This window comes from Carcharodon carcharias, chromosome 3 (genome assembly GCF_017639515.1).
Source record: "Carcharodon carcharias isolate sCarCar2 chromosome 3, sCarCar2.pri, whole genome shotgun sequence".
Taxonomy (NCBI): domain Eukaryota; kingdom Metazoa; phylum Chordata; class Chondrichthyes; order Lamniformes; family Lamnidae; genus Carcharodon; species Carcharodon carcharias.
Genome location: NC_054469.1, coordinates 67,990,463 through 68,013,024, shown reverse-complemented (window position 1 = coordinate 68,013,024; position 22,562 = coordinate 67,990,463). Strand labels below are relative to the sequence as shown.

Sequence of the window (22,562 nt, the reverse complement as noted above, 5' to 3'; positions counted from 1 at the left end):
CACTGATGAGAAAAGGATTCTTCACACAATTTTTCTGATTGTGCTGGCTACTCTATCCATGGCAGAACATACCATTTCAGTGGTCCGTGACATCACCTCCTCCTCACCCCACACTTGAGTTGGATTCTTCCAGTCTCTCTACAATTGTGGTGAGTCCATTCTGAAGGCCTGCTAGTACATCACACATTGTCAGCTACTGCTTAATGATTCTGTTCAATGGCAGCCTCCATGATACAGCATCTATACCCAACTAAGCAGAACTTGGACTGTACCCTTCAGGCTCAGACTATCCACTGCTCTCCCTGTCTCCATCATCTGCTCTTACTCACTTGTAAAATGTGAGTCACCAGGTGAAAACCCAATGATCTGCCTTAGTGGTCCCACCAAAGCGCAAGTATCTGAGCTTGTACACAGTCTGCATGATTCCTGTGATGGTGCTATGGACAATTGAGCTCCTCTGAGGAGTTGTCGTCAGTGACTGACTCTTGATGCACCAGTGAAGAACCTGTTGGAGATAAAATATGTGAATTAGTCCTGGCAAGGTGTTTTTTTTTATTCTGGGATGTGGGTGTCGCTGGCTAGGCCCATGTTTTTATTGCTCTTGAGAAGGTGGTGGTGAGCTGCCTTTTTGAACTGCTGCAGTCTGTGATGTAGCTTCACCTACAGTGCTGTTAGGAAGGGAGTTCCAGGATTTTGACCCAGCAACAGTGAAGACATGGTGTCCAACTCAGGACAGTGAGTGGCTTGTGGGTGGAACTTGCAGGTGGTGGTGTTCCCATGCATCTGCTGCCTTTATCGTTCCAGCTGGTAGAGGTCGCAAGTTTGGAAAGTTGCAAATTATCATCTGAGTTAAAGTCAACTGAGTACTGTATGAGGTATGGTTGTAAGGGTGGCCAAGTTGCTACTATTGTTGATCGAGTTGATCAGCAGACACTTCTTGGGTGGAAGCATTAAGTTCATTTACAATATACTGAGCAGCAGCTACACGTGTGCTTTCAACTCCAACTCTATCTCTACATTGTCTGCTGATGTAGCCTGCGCTACTCTCCTATTGGTTACTACAGATCATGTGATCTTTAAGTATTATTCTTAAAGGTACATTACACATTAAATAAAACCATAATTGCTACCTTCCTCCCCCTTTAACTCAGCCACACATTATATTTACAAGTACATATTTTTCAAGACAACATAATGTTTACATTGGGTAAGGAATTTACAAGTTCAGACTTTCAGGTGGTCTCCTGGAACTTGTGGAATGTTGCAGCTCTACAACTTCAGATTCTTTGTCAGGAACCTCCTTTTTGGGAGTTTCCTGAACATCAAGTACTTTGGACACTAGCAGTTCTGTATCTTCAACATTTACAGAAACATCAGACATATCTGTCCTGGATTGAGTATCCTCAACAGGAAACTCAGACCCATTCATGATCAGTGGTGGAAACAAATCTTGGTGATCTGTCTCTCTCCTCCTTAAAAGGTCCACATGATTATGGATGATCCGGCCTTCCACCTCCACGTGGTAAGATAGAGGTTAGGTCACTGCACTTATTTCACCTGGTAATCACTTTGGTCCTTCCTTGAAGTTCTTCACATATACCGTGACTCACATGGTAAATTTCCTCTTGTGACTCTGCCAGTCATGTTTAGTTTTCTGGCTTCCCTAACTCCTTTCTATCTTCCCCTCTAAATTCGGCATTATTAAGCTCAACCTTGCCCTGAGATGGCATTACAAGAATAACTCCACAGTTTTGACACCTGTTGTGTGAGGGGTAGTCCTATAATGAAAAAGAAAGCATGCTAGCTTGGTTGCCAAGGAATCGCCAGTTAGCTTTTTCATGCCTCCCTTGAACATTTGAACCGCCCTTTCACCTAGTCATTTGAGCAAGGTTGCTACGGTGCAGTTTTTACATGAGTGACACTGTTGAGGCTGATAAATCATTGAAACTCAGCACTCGTAAATCTGTGCCATTATTGGAAACAACTACTTCTGGTAGTCCGTGAGTGGCAAAACTTTGACACGGTTTTTCAATTGTAGCGGCCGACATTGGTGACTTCACATCATGTACGTCCAACCGTTTTGAATGGGCATCAACAATGAGCAGAAAAATTGTCCCCAGGAAAGGTCAACATAGTCAATGTGTAATCGCACCCAGGGTCTACCTGGCCACTCCGATGAGCATAATGGAGCTGTCACAGGCAACTTTTGCAGTTGCTGACATTACACACAGTGCTTTACTAAACTCTCTATTCCACCATCCATCCCAGGCCACCATAGATAGCTGGTCTTCATTTGGGAAATTCCTGGATGGGCACTGTGTAGTTCAATTAACAGTGGCCCCCATCCCTTTGGAGGAACTATCATTCTTGCTCCCTATAATAAGATGCATTCCTGGCTGGTTATTTCATGTCTTCTGTTGATGTACGGTTTCATTTAATCAGATATAGGCTCCTGTGACCAACCATGTAGCATTTGTTCTCATACTTGAAATAGGACTGAGCCCCAAGTTGTCCAGTCTGTGATCTGTCGAGCACATACTGGCGAGGCATCTAAGAATCTAAGAGCATTTCCCTGGGTCTCTAGATTACTAATGTAGTGACAATAGCACTACACCATTGCCTCCCCAGTTGCCACTGTATTCACCTTTGCTGGCCTGTTGAGATCATTAAAACATTTTTTGTGCTAATTCCAGGCCTCCTTGGCCTCAGCTGCAGATATCTGCCTCCCAATGGTTAGAAAGAATATCAGCAATAGTAATGGCAACATTTACTTCTGTGATTATTGAGCATAATAAAATGCCCCAAGGCCCTTCACAGGGGTGTTGGAAAACAAAACATGACACTGAGTCACATTGGGGCAGATAACCAAAAGCTTTGAGCAGCATCTGAAAGGAGGAAATTGAGTTAGAAAAGTTTAAGAATGGAATTCTAGAGCTTATGGCCCAGACAGTTGAAGGCACAGCCACCAATGGGTGCAGTGATTAAAATAGAGGATGTTCAAAGGGCAGGAATTATAGAAACACAGATGATATCTCAGGGTTGTGGGGTGGGAGGAGATTACAGAGATATGGAAGAGGAGGCCCACAATGGAGGGATTTAAAACCTAGGATGAGAATATTAAAATGGAGGTGATACTTAACCGGGAGCCAGTGTAGATCAGCAAATGCACGAGTGAGTGGTGAATGGGATTTGGTTGAGTTAGGACTTGGGCAGCAGAATTCTGAATGGCTTCCAGTTTAGGAGGGTAGAACATGGGAGGCAAGCCCAGAGTGTGTTAGAATAGTCAAACAGAGAGGTAACAAAGACATGGGTGAGGGTTTCAACAGCAGATGAGCTGAAGCAAAGATGGAGTCGGGCATTGTTACAGAGCTGGAAATAGGCAGTCTATGTGATGGCATGGGTATATGATTGGAAGCTCAACTCGGGGTCAAATATGGCACCGTGTTTGTAAGCAATCTGATTCAGAAAGTGAGTTTGAGCCAGTAGCAAGCGAGCAGAGTTTGTGGTGAGGCTGAAGACAATGGCTTTTTAATGTTTGTGAAGTAAATTTCTGCTCATCCAGTACTGGATTTCGGACGAATAATTTAGCAACGCTGGAGAGGTCCGGAGAGGCGACAGTGAGGTAGGCTGGGTGCCACTTGTGTTCATGTGGAAACTGTTGTTATGAATCTTGTTGACATCGCCATGGGTAGCATGCAGATGAGAAATAGGAGTGAGCAAAGGATCCATGGAGGGGGCGGGGTGGATCCAGACATAACTGGGACTGGCAGAGAAGCCATTCCAAGTGATTTTCTGGCTCGTCCAGATAGATAAGAGTGTAACCAGGTGCTTGCAGTTCCACCCAGCTGGAGAATGGTGGAGAGGTGGATGGAATGATTAACCATGTCAAAGGTTGAAGAAAGACCGAGATGGAGGAGGGATAGTTTATATTTCCCATTTACATAGGATGTAATTTGTAACTTTAAGTTGAGCCGTTGCAGCAGAGACAGATATCTGATTGGAGGGATTCAAGCACGGAGCTCCAGGAAGTTTCTCTCCCTGATTCCTCATAGCCGCCAACTCAACAAGGGAGACATCACTGAAGCAAAGTGCAGCCTTTGTCCAAAATGTGGGTCCATGTCATGTCCGCTGTTGCCAATTGGCTGCGGAACCTGCAAGTAGAGTTTTAACGAGGTGGCTGAATTGAAAGGCCACTTTCAGACATGTTGCACTTACTTTCAGGTTTTCTGCTTGCTGTTGGACCCCTTGCCCCAGCCCTCAGCCTATCATGGAATGAAAATCATGGTGAAAGTTCTTTTAACCTCTGATTGATATGAACCTGAACAGAGATTTCTGTATCTGTGACCTCATGTACTAATGCATTTGTCTCTATGAACATAATTTTTGAATAATTTATTAATATTGAATTTTCTATGAAATCTTGTTTCACTTCACAGTGAGGTATAGCAAATGTGTCAATTTGTAAGGAAGAAAAGGAAATGGGTACAAAAATAAAGAGAAGATTCTTTCCTCAGTGAAAAATGTTTCAAATAGGGTAATAGAAGCAAAAAACATTGCATGTTCCGAGGGAACCTCGTTTTACTAGACTTTTGTCATTCCTGGAACATCTTATGTTTTCATGAAGAAAGCATATTCTGATGTTCGCTTTTATCACAATTTTGACCTTTCTGTTTCAAGGGAGGTCAAAACTGAAGGAGTCTGACACAGCATGAATCCTCAGATGACTAAAAACCAGCTTTCACAATGAACTTTCCAATAATTGCTTAAATCTTATTTCAAACATTAGGCTCTGACAGTATTGCCTTTGATTCTGTTAACTGTATACACATTATCTCCTGTATACTGATAATAGTGATAATATCTATTTAAAAAAAACACAAGGCATAAAGGACATCAAATACTGCCTGAGGAAATGAAATCAACTGTTATCCTCATCTAATCTAATTGACACACAGTTGAATTTCCATTGTCGCCTGTAATGTCCTGGCATAAGTTGGTTCTGTTGCATGCAAATGTAACTTTGAACAGCTTGCAAATGTAACTTTGAACAGCTTGCTGCTGTCCATCTTAACTTAGTCATGTGATCAAATTCCAGTGTTGAATCTCAGAATCACAGTGCAGAAAAGGCCCTTCGGCCCATCAAGTCTGCACTGACACGTGAGAAACACCTGACCTACCTACCTAATCCCATTTACCAGCACTTGGCCCATAGCCTTCAATGTTATGACGTGCCAAGTGCTCATCCAGGTACTTTTTAAAGGATGTGAGACAACCCACCTTCACCACCCAGGCAGTGCATTCCAGACCATCACCACCCTCTGGCTAAAAAAGATTTTCCTCACACCCCCCTAAACCTCCTGCCCCTCACCTTGAACTTATGCCCCCTTGTGACTGACCCTTCAACTAAGGGGAACAGCTGCTCCCTATCCACCCTCATAAACCTCTTATCAGGTCGCCCCTCAGTTTTCTCTGCTCCAACGAAAACAACACAGGTCTATCCAACCTCTCTTCATAACTTAAATGTTTCATTCCAGGCAACATCCTGGTGAATCTCCTCTGTACCTCCTCCAGTGCAATCACATCCTTCCTATAATGTGGCGACCAGAAATGTACACAGTACTCCAGCTGTGGCCTCACCAAGGTTCCATACAACTCCAACATGACCACCTACTTTTGTAATCTATGCCTTGATTGATAAAAGTAGGTGTCCCATATGCCTTTTTCACCACTCCACTAACATGCCCCTCTGCCTTCAGAGATCTATGGACACACACGTCAAGGTCCCTTCGTTCTTCAGAACTTCCTAGTGCCATGCCATTCATTGAATACTTCCTTGTCAAATTACTCCTTCCAAAGTGTATCACCTCACACTTTTCACGGTTAAATTCCATCTGCCACTTATCTGCCCATTTGACCATCCCGTCTATACCTTCCTGTAGCCCTAGACACTCAACCTCACTGTTAACCATCCGGCCAACCTTTGTGTCATCCGCAAACTTACTAACCCTACCCCCCACATGGTCATCTATGTTGTTTATATAAATGACAAATAATAGGGGACCCAGCACAGACACTGGCTTCCAGGCACTAAGGCATCCTTCTGTCATCACCCTCTGCCTCCTACAACTAAGCCAATTTTGAATCCATCTTATTAAATTACCCTGTATCCCACATGCATTTGCCTTCTTTATAAGTCTCCCATGTGGGACCTTGTCAAAGGCTTTGCTGAAATCCATATAAACTATATCAACTGCACTACCCTCATCTACACACCTGGTCACCTCCTCAAAAAATTCAGTCAAATGTGTTAGGCATGACCTCCCTCTGACAAAGCCATGCTGACTATCCCTGATAAAACATTGCCTCTCCAAGTGGAGATAGTTACTCTCTTTCAGAACTTTCTCCAATAGTTTCCCTACCACTAACGTGAGACTCGCTGGCCTATAGTTCCCTAGCTTATCTCTACAACCCTTCTTAAATAGTGGAACCACATTAACTGTTCTCCATTCCTCTGGTACCTTCCCTGTGGCCAGAGAGGAATTAAAAATTCGGGTCAGAGCCCCTTGGATCTCCTCCCTTGCCTCCCTCAGCAGTCTGGGGCACAAATCATCCTGGAGATTTGTCCACTTTTAAGCCTGCCAACAACTTGTCACTCCCTATATCAATTTGCTTAAGAACCTCGCAGTCTCTCTTCCCCGAGTTCAATACCTTCATCCTCATTCTCTTGGGTGAAGACGGATGTGCCTTATTCATTCAACACTCTAGCGATGTCCTCTGGCACCATCCATAGATTGCCCCTTTGGTCCCTTATGGGCCCTACTCTTTCCCTTAGACAGCAGCTTCCAAACCCACAACCATTACCATCTAGAAGGACATGGGCAGCATACACTCGGAAACACCACCATCTGCAAGCCCCCACCCCCCACAAACCATTCTGACCTGGAAATATATAGCCGTTCCTTCACTGTGTCAAAATCTTGGAACTTCCCTAACAGCACTGTGGGTGTACCTACATCACATGGACTGCAGCCATTCAAGTTGGCTCTCACCACCACCTGTTCAAGGGTAATTAGGGATGGGAAATAAATGCTGACCTAGCCTGCGACCCCCACATCCCATGAACGAATAAACAAAATCGAAAAGGTTAACCCCTCTATTCCCTCTCTCCATAGAAATTGCCTGACCGAAGTCTTTGCATCTTTTTAAATCTCAAATTTTCAGCTTTCCTACAGTGTTCTGTATGATTAAACAGCGCTTTTGTAATTAAAAAGTCAGTAGAACGCTTCACTTCCTCGCCCAAATGACAAAAAAGCCCCCAACCACCATGAAATGAAAAACAAAGCAGCTTGAGAAACGTTTCTACAAAACTTTATTTGCAAACGGTTCCTTCGGCTATCACGATACTACCGTATTTTAGATCGGATTTTGTCCTCCTCCTATCTCTCAGCGTTACCTGTGCTGCAGTGCCACCAGCCCCTGGGCGATAACATGAGGGACATCCAAGTGAATCGGCCACTCGCCGGTAGCAACGCAGCCGAACACGCCGCACTCCTCCCTGATCCTTGACTTTTCAAACTCCATGGCTCCACAGGTTCTCAACACCACCTACTTCAACTGTAACTAAGAGAAGGGAGGAAAGAATAAACACCCAAATCACCCACTATTCCGCTCGAAACGTTAAAATAAATTTGCCCCAGCCTCTGACTCTCCCCGCCATCCACCCCGCCCCCCCGAATCCTGAGTTAAAGATGTTAACTGTACCATTTTCCCTTTTTGTGCTGCAAGCCTTTGTACTTTTCTCCCTAGATTATTTTCCCTTTATTATTATAACTTGAATTAGTATCTGAGCCTTTTTGGTGAGTTCAAGGATGTAGGAGGGAACGGCAACATTTTGATTCAGTTTTGTGATGCTCAGATGAATGATCTCTATTCATCCAGATATATGATGGGGCATCAATGAATGAACATCTTAGGATTTTGTCTGAAATTCCTCTCCATTCTGTTATCAGAGACATCAACTTATTTTAAATTAAGGCTTAAAGATATCAGATAGAGAGTTCCAGAAGAATGATTAAGCAATTGTATGCCAGTAACCCATTGCATAATGTCAGTACCTTCATCTTAAACTTAATTTCGTTTTGACCTTCTTTGAGTGAAGTCAGTCAGTTGGAAATATAGCAATTGCAATCATAGCGTTACAGTAATCAATCAGTTGTCATGGTTTGAACTGAAGGAGAATGTTTTCCGATTGATTGCTATGATGCTGGTTTAATGCTTGTGTTGCAATTTCATTCCAATTTGCCTGGTCCCTTTGAAAAAATACATTACACTATTCTGTATTTGTTATGGAATGTGTTTTTATTCTTTTGTTTTGATCCAGTGTCAGGATCAAGGACTCATTCATGATCCTTTGATACATTTCACCCCTTCATGGATGAGGAACTTCATAAATGTTTTGAACTCTTTACTAAATTTCTGGGAAAGGAGCTTTAGTTCACTTAAGATGTTGAGTAAAGGTTGTACTGCTCTGAAAAAAAAACCATTGAGTTTTTCCATTCAGCTTAACAGTTATAATTAATTTTAACATGATTGTCTTATATGACCCCTTTCCCAACCATTCAGCAATTGCTTTGTTTTTAAGTGTTCTACTAACAGCCTTTTTACTTACGGCAGTATCCTGATGTTCTTTTCTATTCTTTCATGATGCCTTTAGCTGGTTCACTAAACTACATTTATTGCCTTGAATGTTGCCATCTGTCTGTTTACAATGCTTCCATTAACGTAAGAGAGACAAATTTTAGGGAAATGCTTGCTGATATCCACAACATAATTTCACGATCAATGAGATTAAAGGCAGTTTGAAGAAGCGAATCAGGGTAATATTTAGTGAAAGTCCAAATCTGCCTGTGCAGAGCATGTTCAGAGTGGAAGAGAATAAATAGAATAAATATTCTATTGCAAGCTCAATAGGTAACATTGGTTATTTATGGAATTGCATTCCAGCTAATGCACCTTTGCTTGGGTGAAACCAGCCCTGCAACAGTATTGTACATCACTCTGCAGCCCTTCTGGTGGAAAGTGTGAGGACTATAACTTATGTGGCTATTGGAGAATGCCATAATGTTACTATTTATAGTCCAGGTTGTCCAGCTTCTGCTGTGTATGATTTTCAAATGATTTGGTAAAATTCATTTTTGAATTTGTATTTTTTGGGACTAGACATAAATGGGTTGGGACAAGACAAATTGGTTTTACTACCACCACTCTCCTTGGACTTACCAACAATTACCTACTTCCTCTGACTCTTGAGTGATTTATTTTGTTTAAGCCCAGGTAATTAATATTGGCAGTAATCTGCGGTTGTGGGGGTGGGGGTTGGTGGGTGGGGGTTGGTGGCACAGATCAGAGGACCTCCTCGTGGGTCTACTCCTGGGTCTGGCCAAGGTGGCCATTAAGAGGTCCCGGCAGCAGGTTGTGGAGGTTGTTGATCAGCCTGTCTGCCTGTCCTCTGTGGCTATGCTCGTGCTCGGGTGCCCTTGGAGAGGGAGCATGCAGTGTCAGCTGGTAAACTTGAGGCTTTCCACCACTGGTGGGTGCCACAGACGCTGGAATGCATCGTCAGTCCCAGGAATTAAATTAAGTTTTTTGTTTAAAGTTTTTTGTATTTTTGTTACGGAGCCCCTTTAAGGGACTGTTAATTTGTTTATTAGTTAATTTGCTAACTTTTGGGTTCTTAAAAAGTGTATGAAGAGACACTTAATGACGCTGGTGGATTGTAGAGTTAGGAGTTATATTTGTGTAATGTCTCATTTTGTAAATAAACCTAAAACTGAGTAAAGACTGACTTCTGATCTCCTTCACCAACTGGTTATAAGAAGCTTAACACTGGAAGACATAGGCCTGGATTTTCATGGAGTCAGGCTGAATTGGGAGGCCTTTAAAAATGGCAGATAGGACCGAGTTCCGGGATTCCCACCCGCATTGCCATTCCTATCAATTTCACTGGCACAGGATAAAGATGTCGGTACTGAGACAGAGGCAACACTCCTGCCCTTGCCAACATCATTCGGTGGGTGGCCATTTCAGACCCTCGCAACTTTGATGAAGTCGTCCCTGTTCTGTTAGGATGTGGGGTTCACCTCGGAGGAATTCTGAACAACGGGGGATTCTTAATCCTATGTCGAGAACCAAAGACGCAGCAAGGCGTGTGTCAGAAAATCCTTTCGAGGAAAATAACACACATGTTTTAGCAACGTGTTGGAGGGCAGTCGAGTTGTACTATTATTAGAGTTGAACTGCAGGGTCTTATTAAGTGGAAACATAAATTTTTTTTTAACAATATACTCAGCAGCAATAAGTTTGCTTTTAACTCCAACTCTATCTCTACACTATCTGCTGAGGTAGCCTGTGCTACTCACCTATTGGTTACTAGAGATCATGTGATCTTTCCCAATAATTATTATTCTTAAAGGTACATTACACACTAAATAAAACCATAATTACTACAATCCTCCTCCTTTAATTCGGCTGGTCATGTTATATTTACAAGTATATATTTTTCAAGACAACAAAATATTTACACTTGGTAAGGAATTTACAAGTTCAGTCTTTCAAGTGGTTTCCTGCATGTGGAATGTGTAGCTCCACAGCTTCAGGTTCTTTGTCAGGAACCCTCTTTTCTGGAGTTGACTGAACATCAGGTGGGCACATGTAGTTCTGTATCCTCAACTCTTACAGGCACATCAGGCATATCAGTCCTGGGGTGAATATCTTCAACAGGAAACACTGACCCGGCCATGGTCACTGGTGGAAACTAATCTTGGTGATTTGTCTCCCGAAGGTTTTCATGTATGCCGGCTCTCCCAAGATAAATTCCCTCTCGTGACTCTGCCAGTCGTGTCTCGTTTTCTGGCTTCCCTGACTCCTTTCCATCTTTCCCTCTAAATTCAGCATTTTTAAGCTCAATCTCATCCTGAGATGGCATTTCAACAATAACTCCGCAGGTGTTACACCTGTTGTTGTGTGAGAAGTAGTCCTGTAATGAAAAAGAAAGCATGCTGGCTTGTTTTCCAAGGAATCACCAGTTAGCTTTTTCATGCCTATCTTGAATATTTGAACTGCCCTTTCAGCCAGTCCGTTTGAGGAAGGGTGCTATGATGCAGTTACTACATGAGTGATAATACTGAGGCTGATAAACCGTTGAAACTCAGCACTCGTGAATGCTGAGCCGTTATTGGAAAAGGCTACTTCTGATAGTCCATGAATGGCAAAACACTGACGTAGTTTCTCAATTGTAGTGCCCGATATTGGTGACTTCACCTCATATACGTCCAACCATTTTGAATGGACGTCGACAATGAGCAGGAACATTGCCTAAGTCGGACCTTTCCTGGGAACAATGTGTAACCGCACCCAGAGTCTACCTGGCCACTCCCATGGGTGTAATGGAGCTGTCACTGACAACTTTTGCAGTTGATGACATCGCCGACAATGCTTTACCAAAGTCCCTATTTCACCATCCATCCCTGGCCACCATAAATAGCTGCATGTTATGGTCTTCATTCAGGAAATTCCTGGATGGGGACAGTGTAGTTCAACTAAAAGTGGCTCCCTTCCCTTTGGAGGAACTAATGCTCATGCACCCCACAATAAAATGCCATCCTGACTGGTTATTTCATGCTGATGTACACTTTTATTTAATCAGATATGGGCTCCTGTGACCAACCATGTAGCATTTGTTCTCGTACTTGAAATAGGACTGGGTCCTGACTTGTCCAGTACCTGATCTGTCGGGCACATACCGGTGAGGAATCGAAGAAATTTAACAGTAAAACAAGTTCCTGTGGAACTGGGACATGCTCATAGTTTTCTTGTAAAAGTTAATGACTAAGGGCATTGGGGTTTGCGATTTGATTACCAGGCCTATGTACGAAAGTGTATTCATATGCTGCCAGAATTAAATCCCATTGTTGTATTCTTGCTGAGGCTATGGGTGGTATATCCTTTTCCTCACTTAACAAACCTAGCAGTAGTTTGTGGTCTCAAACTATTTAAAATGGCAGCTGTGTACATACTGGTGAAATTTCTTGACACCAAAGATGATGGCCAGACCTCCTTTTCTACTTCTGAGTATCCCTTTTCTGTGGTAAGCATCTTTGATCCATAACCTATTGGCCATTCCATGCTGTTGTCCATCCAATGAGAGAGCACTGCTCACACTCCATAGGGAGATGCGTCACATGTCAGCACCAGTTCTTTCGTCTGGTCATAATGCACCAATAGATTGGACAAGTGCGACAATTGTTTCACCTTTATGAAAGCTTCTTTCTGGAGCACCTCCCAAAACCAACGTTGGTTCTTTTTGATTAGAGCATGCAATGGGGGGCCAGCACTGTGGACAAATTGGGTAAGAATCGCCCATAATAGTTGATCATTCTTCGGAATGATTTGAACTCTGAGGAATTCTTTGGTGCAGGTGCCTCTCTTATGGCTCTCCCTTGCTCCTCAACTGCGTGGAGGCCCTGTGAACCTACCTGGTGACCCAAATAGATTATCTCCCTTGCTTGGAATGTGCACTCTTTTTATTAGATGCACTCCACTTGCAAAAAGCATTTTAAGACTTCTCTTAAGTTTGCCAAATGCTCTTTGTCAGTGAATCTTCACCAAATACATTGTCTAAATGGGCTACAACCTAGGGACGTCCCTGCAGTAAGCTTTCCATTGTTCCCTGAAAGATGACACAAGCTGAGAAGACACCAAAAGGCAATCAGTTATATAGGTATACCCTTTGTGGGTATTAATTGTGACAAATTCCCAGGAGGCGTTATCCAATTCTAGTTGATAAGCATGACTCATGTGAAGTTTTCTGTACGTTGTCCCTCCTGCCAGCTTGACATACAGGTCTTCAATTATTGGAATGGGATGCCTGTCCAGCTTGGCTATTTTATTAACCGTCAGTTTGTAGTCCCCACAAATTTGGATGCTTTGGTCAGGCTTAAGGATGGGGACTATGGGTGCTGCCCATTCTCAGAACTGCACAGGTTGTATAATGCCCAGTTTCTCTAGTCTGTTCAGCTTAGTGTTGACTTTTTCTCGCAGGGCATATGGCACTGGTCTTGCCTTCGTGAAGTGAGGGGTTGCTTCTGGATCCACACACATCTTGGCCTGCAGGCCAAGTTCCCAGTTCATCCTTGAAGATATTGGCGTACTTTCTAAGTAACTCTGGTAGCCCACTTGCTCTCAACTGGAAAATTTCAGACTATTCTAACTTAATCTTTTTTAACCAATTTCGCCCCAGGAGGCTTGGCCCTTCTCCTGCTACCACTATCATGAGTAGCTCTGCTGATTGGCTTCCATTATGGACAGTTACTCTGCTTATGCCTTTTACTTGAATGTTTTCACCCATATATGTTTTTTGCTTGGCAGCTGTTTTTTCTAAAATGAATTGGTGCTCACCATTATTCAACTGTCTGAAGGTATGTTCTCCAATTATTGTAGTGGAAGCTCCCATATCTACTTCTATTTTAATAGGTTTGCCACTTACTTTCGCTGTGACAAATATTGGTTCTGTCTTTCCAACTTTCAGATTAAACAATGAGTAAATGTTTGAATTTGTTGTTTCAGGCTCTCCAACATTGTAGATTTCATTAGGATTCTTCGTTTTACAAGCCTGCTTGAATCTTTCCTTGCACTGCCTCATTATATGTCCATTTCTGTGACAATAGTAGCATTTGATTTTTTTAGACTGTCAATCGCTAAAAGACTGTTTCCACCTCTTGAAATTATTTTTCGATTTCACTGCTAAGTTATTTTCTTTATTTATTGGCTAGCTTCTTGGCAGAGTCTCACTTTTTTGCACCACTTTTGCTTGAGGTTTCCCACCTGATGCGGAGGATGGCGCCATTGTGTGCACCCTGTATTGCTTGTGAATCACAGTGCTTTCCATGGACAGTGCTATCTTTACTGCCTCCTTGAAATCCAGATTCATTTTGCACAATAATCTTTTCTGAATAGTGTCCTCTTTCACATGATGCACTAAATGACCTCTGAGGATGTCATTCGCAGTCATACCAAACTCGATGTTCTGTTAGCTGCTTCAGATTTGCCACATAGCATGCAATTGTCTCACCCGGGGCTCTATTTCACGAATTAAACCTGAACCTCTGCATCATGACTGAGGGCTTCAGTTGAAAGTGACCCTTCACGAGGTCCACCAATTCATTGAAATTCTTCGAATCTGGGGCACTGTGTGCCGTCAAACTTTAAATCAAACCTTAGGTTTTGCTCCCACATGTACTCCAGAGGGTCGCTTGCCTCTTCTCTTCCCCCGTTACTTCGATCATTTGAAAAAAGAACGTGAGGCGTTCTATGTGTTGAGGCCAATTGTTGTGACTGGTTCAAAAGGATCAATTCTCCCAAATTGTGGCATTTTGGGAGAGGAAAATTTCTTCAATTCTAAGGGAGCTTGCTACTTACAATCACTGGGTGAGATACAGTGCTGATTTCTTTTTTAACTTAGTTTCTTATGTTCAATCCTGTTTTATTCTCATCGCCAGTTTGTTGTAGAGTGGCTGAGTTGTACTGTTAATAATAGAGTTGAACTGCAGACACTTCTTAAGTGAAAACATTAAGTTTATTTACAGTATACTCAGCAACAACTGCACATGTGTTTTCAACTCCAGCTCTATCTCTACACTGTCAGCTGAGGTAGCCCGCATTATTCTCCTATTGGTTACTACAGATCATGTGATTTTCCTAACAAGTGTTATTCTTAAAGGTACATTACACACTAAATTAAACCATAACTATTTTCCAAAGGCTCCATTGTAGCAGTTTATTTCTTTATATATAATTTATTTGTGAACAATATTAAGTAAATGTATCTTTGAACCATGATGCTCAGCTTAAAAACCTTTCTGCCTCAAGGTTTTGTGAATTCAGCAATGGGAGATAAGTTCATTTTAAAAGCCTTAAATTCCATAAGCCAACTGGTTCATCCATATTGCCAAACTCTATTTTTAAAAAAGCTTCTTAATGTACTGCTAACAAAGTGTTGAAAGATTGGTATGGGTTTGGAAATTGTTAAGTAGGGTTGTGATTAAATGTATTCCTGGAGGTTTCATCACATGACACGCCTTCACACTCCAGCCATTAGTCAGCCAACACATCTATCCTTGGCCTTCCTATGCCAATTAGAAAACAAAAAGATTAATTGCCCAATTAGATGATGCTTGACTGTCAGCCAAACAGCCTTTTTCCCCTGTTTTCGATATTTTTATATTTGGTAAAATGAAATGTTCAAAGAAAATGATTAAAATAAAAAAGATATTTCTTAATGTCCCTGTGATTTTATTCTCCAAGGTTGCACACACGAGTTCTGGGGATTGATCTTCAATTCCTAGAGAGTCCAGGCCAATCCTGCAGGGTTGGCAACACTAATGATAAGTGTTGTGCCCAACCTTGGGGTATAATAGCTGCACAAAGCAAATTAATTTAGCAGTAGAATGGCCTGCACACAATCTACACGAACATGGGCTCACATCACAGCTGTTGCAGTCAGACACCTAAAATAGGAATTAAGCCTCTTAATTTTAGAATTTTTAAGGGTCCAAAACCCTTTGAAGGCCCACATTGGAAAAATTGATCAATAATGTGGTGTGGTACATGTCGAGCCTGCCCCATTCAGGATTCTTAAGTGTCCTGATGGCACCAACTGGAGATATGTTAAATGTTTTTGTGGAGCCACATTGAATACCTTCCCCTGCCCTGGGCTTTACTATGCAGCTACCAGTGAGGCAGGAACCCTCATATTCATGTCTTCACTTAGGGGAGCTGCTTACAAAGACATGACCAATGCCAACAGCCTCCACTAAATGGATTAATAAGGTCCGAGGACCAATCTTTATTGATGATCACGCTTCTTGACTTGGCTACATGCTGGCCATGCAATGCTGAGTCGGAGCCTGAAAACAGCACAGACTAACTTCTAGACCACTGACTGGCAACTTGAAAAGCTGATAGTTGGCATTTTGAAATCTGGGCGAATTCCACCAAGTCATTCTTGGTGTATAAAACAAGAATAACTTGGAGAGTGGGAATTTATTTTTGAGTAACATCTCTTATTTTGAAATCTTCAGTTATATACTATTGTCTGGAACTTTGTCTTTTGCATGAGGGAATTTTGAGTAGGGAAAACATTTATGAGTATACTTTCAGACATGGAGAAATTGTTCTGCATATTTATAAGCCACAGATTATCTTAATTTTTTCTTTGCTCTCGGCAACCATTATTGAAAATTTGATGAAATATCAGAAGTCGTTGCAGTTTCTGTAGCTGTGTTCTATATTTGGAATAAAAGTGCATTAACATTCAAGTGCTCACTGTGTTCATTATTCAGTGTTCATTATTCAGACTGTCAGGCTGAAAGTATCAAGTATATTGATACTTTGCGAATGCCATAAAGGCTGAGAACGTTAATGGAAATGTGCTGACCCAAGGATGACCCAATGCTCAAAATGTCAAAAGACTGTTGAGTGTGATCAGCCATGATTCTATTGAATGGCGTAACAGGCTCAGGGGCCATATGGTCTGCAAAAGTAAAATACTGCAGATGCTGGAATCTGAAATAAAAACAGAAAATGCTGTGTGTATCCAGCAGGGTCAGGCAGCATCTGTGGAGAGAAATAGAGTTACTGCTTCAATTTGATGGTTACCCTTCATGCAGAACTGAAGAAAAATGATAATATAATTGGTATTAATTGCTCACTATTCAAGATTTTGAATCTGCCTTCAAAAATCTTTCAAGCACTCAAGTTTTGTTTGGGAGTGAAGTTATTAATTTTGTGAATCATTATTTTTATTTGTCCTTGGTCTCCCATTTCTGTGCTACAGGTCAAATAAATTGGTTTGGTTATGAAAGCCATCGAAGCTTCTGGGACTTCATCCGTGTGGCGTGCAGTAAGGTTCCCCATAACTGCATCAGTAGCATTGAAAACATGGAGAATGCAAGCTCGTCAAGAGCAAAGGTTAGAAACTGGTTACATTGTGATATTCTGCTCTATTGTCTGCAAACATTAACCTAGGGCATGTTTGGAGAGCTGTTTTTATACTCTATTAGACTCATGGTATGCTGTTCCGATGAGTAAGTTTCACACAGCCAGTGGCAATCCAAAAGTGCCAAGGATGAGGCCCTGAAAGGATTTGAAGATGAGAACAAGGATTTTTGCCTCAGTTTTAATCTAGGTCATGTTTTGTATGTGTAAGATGGGTGAGTCTGTTCTGAGTTTGTCCAGACTATTTTAATTCCCAGAACTATGTTTAATATTTGAGACTTGTGTCCTGCCTAAAGCAGATGGAAACAATGTATGGGCTGGTGGGAGCAGGCATAGGAAGAAGAGCCAAACACCTTTGGGGATCCAAGCAAATGTTCACTGGTATTTTGAGGGCCATCTCTAATCTGAAATTAAAATTGTATTGCGACACCAAAGTCTTTGGTCTGTGACTTTTACATTTTAAATTGCCCTTATCTGCTTGTGGCAGGTGACCACTGTGCAACTAGAATTGTGCCAGCTAAAATGATAACGTGCATAAAACAGTCGACAATGTGGTGCAGATCCCTGGTTGCCACTTTAAGCACCCGCTTATCTTGTTCATGCTGGGTGGCCTGAGTTAAAATCGGGCCTTTTAAATTTAATGTAGTGGGGGATTTGGAACCGGTGTAGGTCGGCTGGTATGGGGATGATGGGCGTGTGGGATTTAATGCAGGACAACATAGATATGGTTACATTATGGTCCAGTTGGAGTTTATAAAAGTGGAAAGATGGGGGCCCAGGAAGGAGGGCATGAGAGAATTTATATCTCATGATGGAAAAAGCCTGGATAAAATTTTCAGTGGCGGAAGGACTGAGGTGGAGTGGGCAACGTTTGCAGGTGGAAAGAAGTTGTATTGGTAGTAGATAAAGAAGCTCAATTCTGGGTTGAACAGGGCGCCAAGGTTTTACCTAGTCTCTTCCACCTGAGTGATCGCCTGGGGAGCGGGAAAGAATCGGTGGTAAGAAAATGAATTTTACAGTGGGTGTAGGTAAAAATGGCTTATTTCATCTCTCTGATATTCGCTTGGAGGACGTTGTGACTCATCCATGATTTAATGATTGCTAAGCAGCTTGATGAAATGAATGTGATCATGATGTTGACAGAAATGGTTTGTGAGTAGAACTGGGAGCATTTTAAATATGGAAACTATTTTGTACCTGCAGATTTCTCTTCTCTCTACCACTAACAATCATCTTAAACCACCCTCCCATGCCTCTTCTTCCCTCACCTCCAACAATTAGTACAATGAGCTCATAGTCTTTTTTGATACAAAGATCGAGACCATCTGATCAGCTGCCTCCTCCTTCCCTTCCTTCCTCTTGCTCACTAGGCCTAGCTTCTTTTAAGATTCCCCTTGCACTATCTCTGAATTCAACTCTCTTTCTAGTTTGTTTCCTATCTCCCCTCATGCACACTCCAAGCTCATCTTGTTGGAGGGATCCACCTCTTACTCTCTAGATTGTATTCCTACTAAATTGCTGACACTCAGCTTCTCCTCCTGGCTCCCATGTTAACTGACATTGTTAATGGTTCTCTCTCCTCCAGGTTCTGTACCCCTCCTCTTCAAAAATCATCATCACCACTCCCTCAAAAACACCAAAGCTTGACTCCCACCATCTTTGTAAACTACCACCCCATTTCAAACCTCCCTCTTCTCTTTGAAGTCCTCGAATGCGTTGTCACCTTCCAATTTTTTTTTGTATTTTTTCACGGGATATGTGCATTGCTGGCTAGGCAAGAGAAGATGGTGGTGAGCTGTCTTCTTGAATCACTGCAGTCCATGTGGCATTGGTACACTCACAGTGCTGTTCCAGGATTTTGACCTAGTGACAGTGAAGGAACGGCTTTATAGCTTCAAGTCAGGATGGTGTGCGGCTTGGAGGGGAACTTGCAGGTGGGAATGTTCCCTTGTCCTTCTAAATGGTAAAGATCACAGGTTTGGAAGCTGCTGTTGAAGAAGCCTAGCTAAGTTGGTGCATTGTATCTTGTAGATGGTACACTGCTGCCACTGTATGTCAGTGGTGGAAAGAGTGAAGGTGGTGGATGTGGTGCCGATCAAGCAATCTGCTTGTCCTGGATGGTATCAAGTCTCCTGAGTGTAGTTGGAGCTGCACTCTTCCAGGCAATTGGAGAATATCCCATCACATTCCTGACCTGAACCTTGTAAATGGAGAATAGAGTTTGGGGAGTCAAGAGATGAATTACTCTCCACAAGATTCCCAGCCTCTGACCTGCTCTTGTAGCCACAGTGTTTATATAGCTGGTCCAGATCAATTTCTGGTCAACCCCCAGGATGTTGTTAGTTGGGGAATTCAGTGAATGTCAAAGGAGATGGTTGGATTCTCTCTTGTTGGAGATGATCATTGCCTGGCACTTGTGTGGTGCAAATGTCACTTGCCGCTTATCAGCCCAAGCCTGAGTGTTGTCCTGGTCTTGCTGCGTATGGGCAGGGACTGTTTCAGTAACTGAAGAGTTGCGATTAGTGCTGAATGTTGTGCAATCATCAGTGAACATCCCCACTTCTGACCTTATGATGGAGGTGAGGTCATAGATGAAGCAGCTGAAGATGGTTGGGCCTGGGACACGATCCTGAGGAACTCCGTCAGTGATGCCCTGAAGCTGAGATAATTGACCTCCTACAACCACAACGATCTTCCTTTGTGCTAGGTATAACTCCAACCAGTTGAGAGTTTTCCTCTGATTCCCATTGACACCAGTGTTGCTTGGGCTCCATGATGCCACACAGTCAAATGCTACCTTGATGTCAAGAGCAGTCACCCTCACCCCACCTTTTCTGTCCATGTTTGGACCAAGGCTGCAATGAGATCAGGAACTGAGTGGCCCTGGTGGAAACTGAACTGAGTGTCAGTGAGCAGGTTTTTGCTGAATAAGTGTTACTTGATAACATTGACAGCTCCTTCCGTCACTTCGCTGATGATGGAAAGTAGACTGATGGGGCAGTCATTGGCCGGGTTGGATTTGTCCTGTTTTTTGTGTACAGGACATACCTGGGCAGTTTTCCACATGACTGGGTAGATGCCAGTCTTTTATTTGTACTGGAACAGCTTGGCTAAGGGCACAGCTAGTTCAGGAATATAAGTCTTCGGTACTATTGCCAGAATAGTCAGGGCCCATAGACTTTTCAGTATCCAATGTCTTCAGCCGTTTCTTGATATCACATGGAGTGAATCGAACTGGCTGAAGACTCTGCCTATCTTTCTTGCAGCTACTTGTTTGAATACCTCCATTAGGTTTACAACCCTGTCGTAGTATCAAGACTGTTTTTAGCAAAGTTACAAATAACACCTCAGTTGACTGTGACAACGGTAAACTATCCCTCATTGACCTATCTGCAGCATTTGACACAATTGCCCACAAAATTCTGCTCCAATGCCTCTCCATCATCATCCAGTTTGGCAGGACTGCACTTGCCTGGTTTTTATTCATATTAATCTTGTCATAGCCAGAGAATCAGCAGCAATGGCTTCTCTCCCTCCTCTCACAACTTTATCTCCAGTGCTATATAAGGATATATCCTTGGCTCCCTCCTTTTTCTCATCCATGTGTTGTCCCTCAGCAACATCATCCAAAATCATGTTCCCCTATGTACACTGACAATACTCACCTCTACCTCTCCTCACCCTCTCTTGACTCCTGTTCTGCCTCTAAATTGTCGTACTGCTTGTCTGACATTCAATATTGAATGAGCAGAAATTTCCTCCAATTAACTACTTGATCCCCGTCACAAACTCTGTTCCCTCACTACTGACTCTATCCTCATCTGACACTGAACCAGACTGTTTGTAAATTTGGTGCTTTACTTGAGCTCAATATGAGCTTCTGAGAACACATCTGTGCCATCACTAAGGCTGCCTATTTCCTCTGCTGCAATATTGTCCAACTGCGACCTTGCCTCAGGTGGTCTGCTGATACCTACTCATAACAAATTCAACACACTCTGAGCATCCTCCCATGTTCTACCAGCCGTAAACTTGATGTAATTCAAAACCCTGTTCTCCTGACCAGACTCGCACCAAGTCCCACTTACTGATATCCCCTGTGATTGTCTACATCAGCCCCCAGTCAGGCTTTGCTTCAATTTTAAAAATCTCTCCCTAGTTTTCAAATCATTTCATGGCCTCCCCCCTCCCTATCTCTGTAATCTCCTTCAGCCTTTCTCTGTTCCTCTAATTCTGGTCTATTAAGCATTCCTGATTTTAATCACTCAGCATTAAAAGTCATGTCTTCAGCTGCCTAGGCCTTAAGCTTTGAAAGGCCGACATTTATTGCCCATCCCTAATTCCCCTGGAGAAGGTGGTAGTGAGCCCCTCTCTTGAGTCACTGCCGCCCATGTAGTGTCATTCCACTATTTCTGATTTGTCATGCTGCTTGTCCAACATCCAGGATTGCATGAGCAGAAGTTTCCTCCAATTAAGTATTGGGAAGAGTGAAGGCATGGTTTTCAGTCTTTGTCACAAATTCCATTCCTTTGCCACTCCTTTCATCCCTTCCCCTGCAGTTGCCTGAGGCTGTCCCAGACAGTTCACAACTTGACCTCAGGATGAGCTTCTGACCATGTATGTACTCCTTGGACAAAACATTTACTTCCACCTCCGTAACATTGCCTGCCCCTGCAGCTCACCTATTCCTGAAATACTCATTAATGCCTTTTATCATCTCTAGACTCGACTGTTGCAATACACTCCTGGCCAGCCTATCATCTTCCACTCTCTGTAAACCTGAGCTCATCCAGAGCCCAGCTGCTGATGTTCATACTCACACCAAGTCCTATTTTCCAATCACCCCTATGCTTGATGGTCTATCGGCTCCAATTTCAACAACGCTTTGATTTTAAAATTCTCATTCTTGTTTTCAAATCCCTCCATAGATATTGAGTCCCTTCCCTAAACTCCTCAGTTTCACTCCTCCTCTCACCTCCTTTGAGTGCTCCTTAAAACCAACCTCTTTGACCAAGATTTTGGTCATCTGCCCTAATACTTCCTTATGTGGCTTGTTGTCAAATTTTGTTTGGGTAATGTTCGTGTGAAACATGGTGCGATGTTTTACTCCATTTAAAAGTGCTATGTAAATGCAAGTTGTTTTCACAAATTGGTAACATGAACACTTCATCTGTTTCATTTTAAAATCTCTTGCTGACAGTTGAATTTAGTGTTAAAATGAGCTTTTGTGGGCATTTTTCTGCATCAGCCTGAGTGTCTACAGGAGGTCAGCAAGACTGACATAAGATGTCCCTTTTCATATAACGAGTGCAACTGTGCAATGATGAGTATTTATTTCTTTACAGCTATGATTATATGTTTTATTGTCAACAAGTTGTTGCAAATGTTGCTCAAATGGTACGTAAAACATTGGCTCCCACGTGGCTGATGTGGATGTGCCTTGTCTTGTTATCATATTCAGCTGTCAGCACAGTGAGCAAAAGAATAATGTAGCTGTTTGCTCTATGCAT

The 22,562-nt window shown here is 42.6% G+C and overlaps 1 protein-coding gene across 3 annotated transcripts in view; it reads left to right on the top strand.

Moving 5' to 3' along the window:
* The window catches only part of rundc3b (RUN domain containing 3b), a 107,540-nt gene that overhangs the window by 56,788 nt on the left and 28,190 nt on the right, over positions 1–22,562 (top strand). For all 3 annotated transcript variants that reach the window (XM_041183180.1, XM_041183183.1, XM_041183182.1), the window contains one exon: positions 16,892–17,025. In XM_041183180.1, coding sequence (XP_041039114.1) covers positions 16,892–17,025 — 134 coding nt within the window. The remainder of the gene's footprint in view (positions 1–16,891; positions 17,026–22,562) is intronic.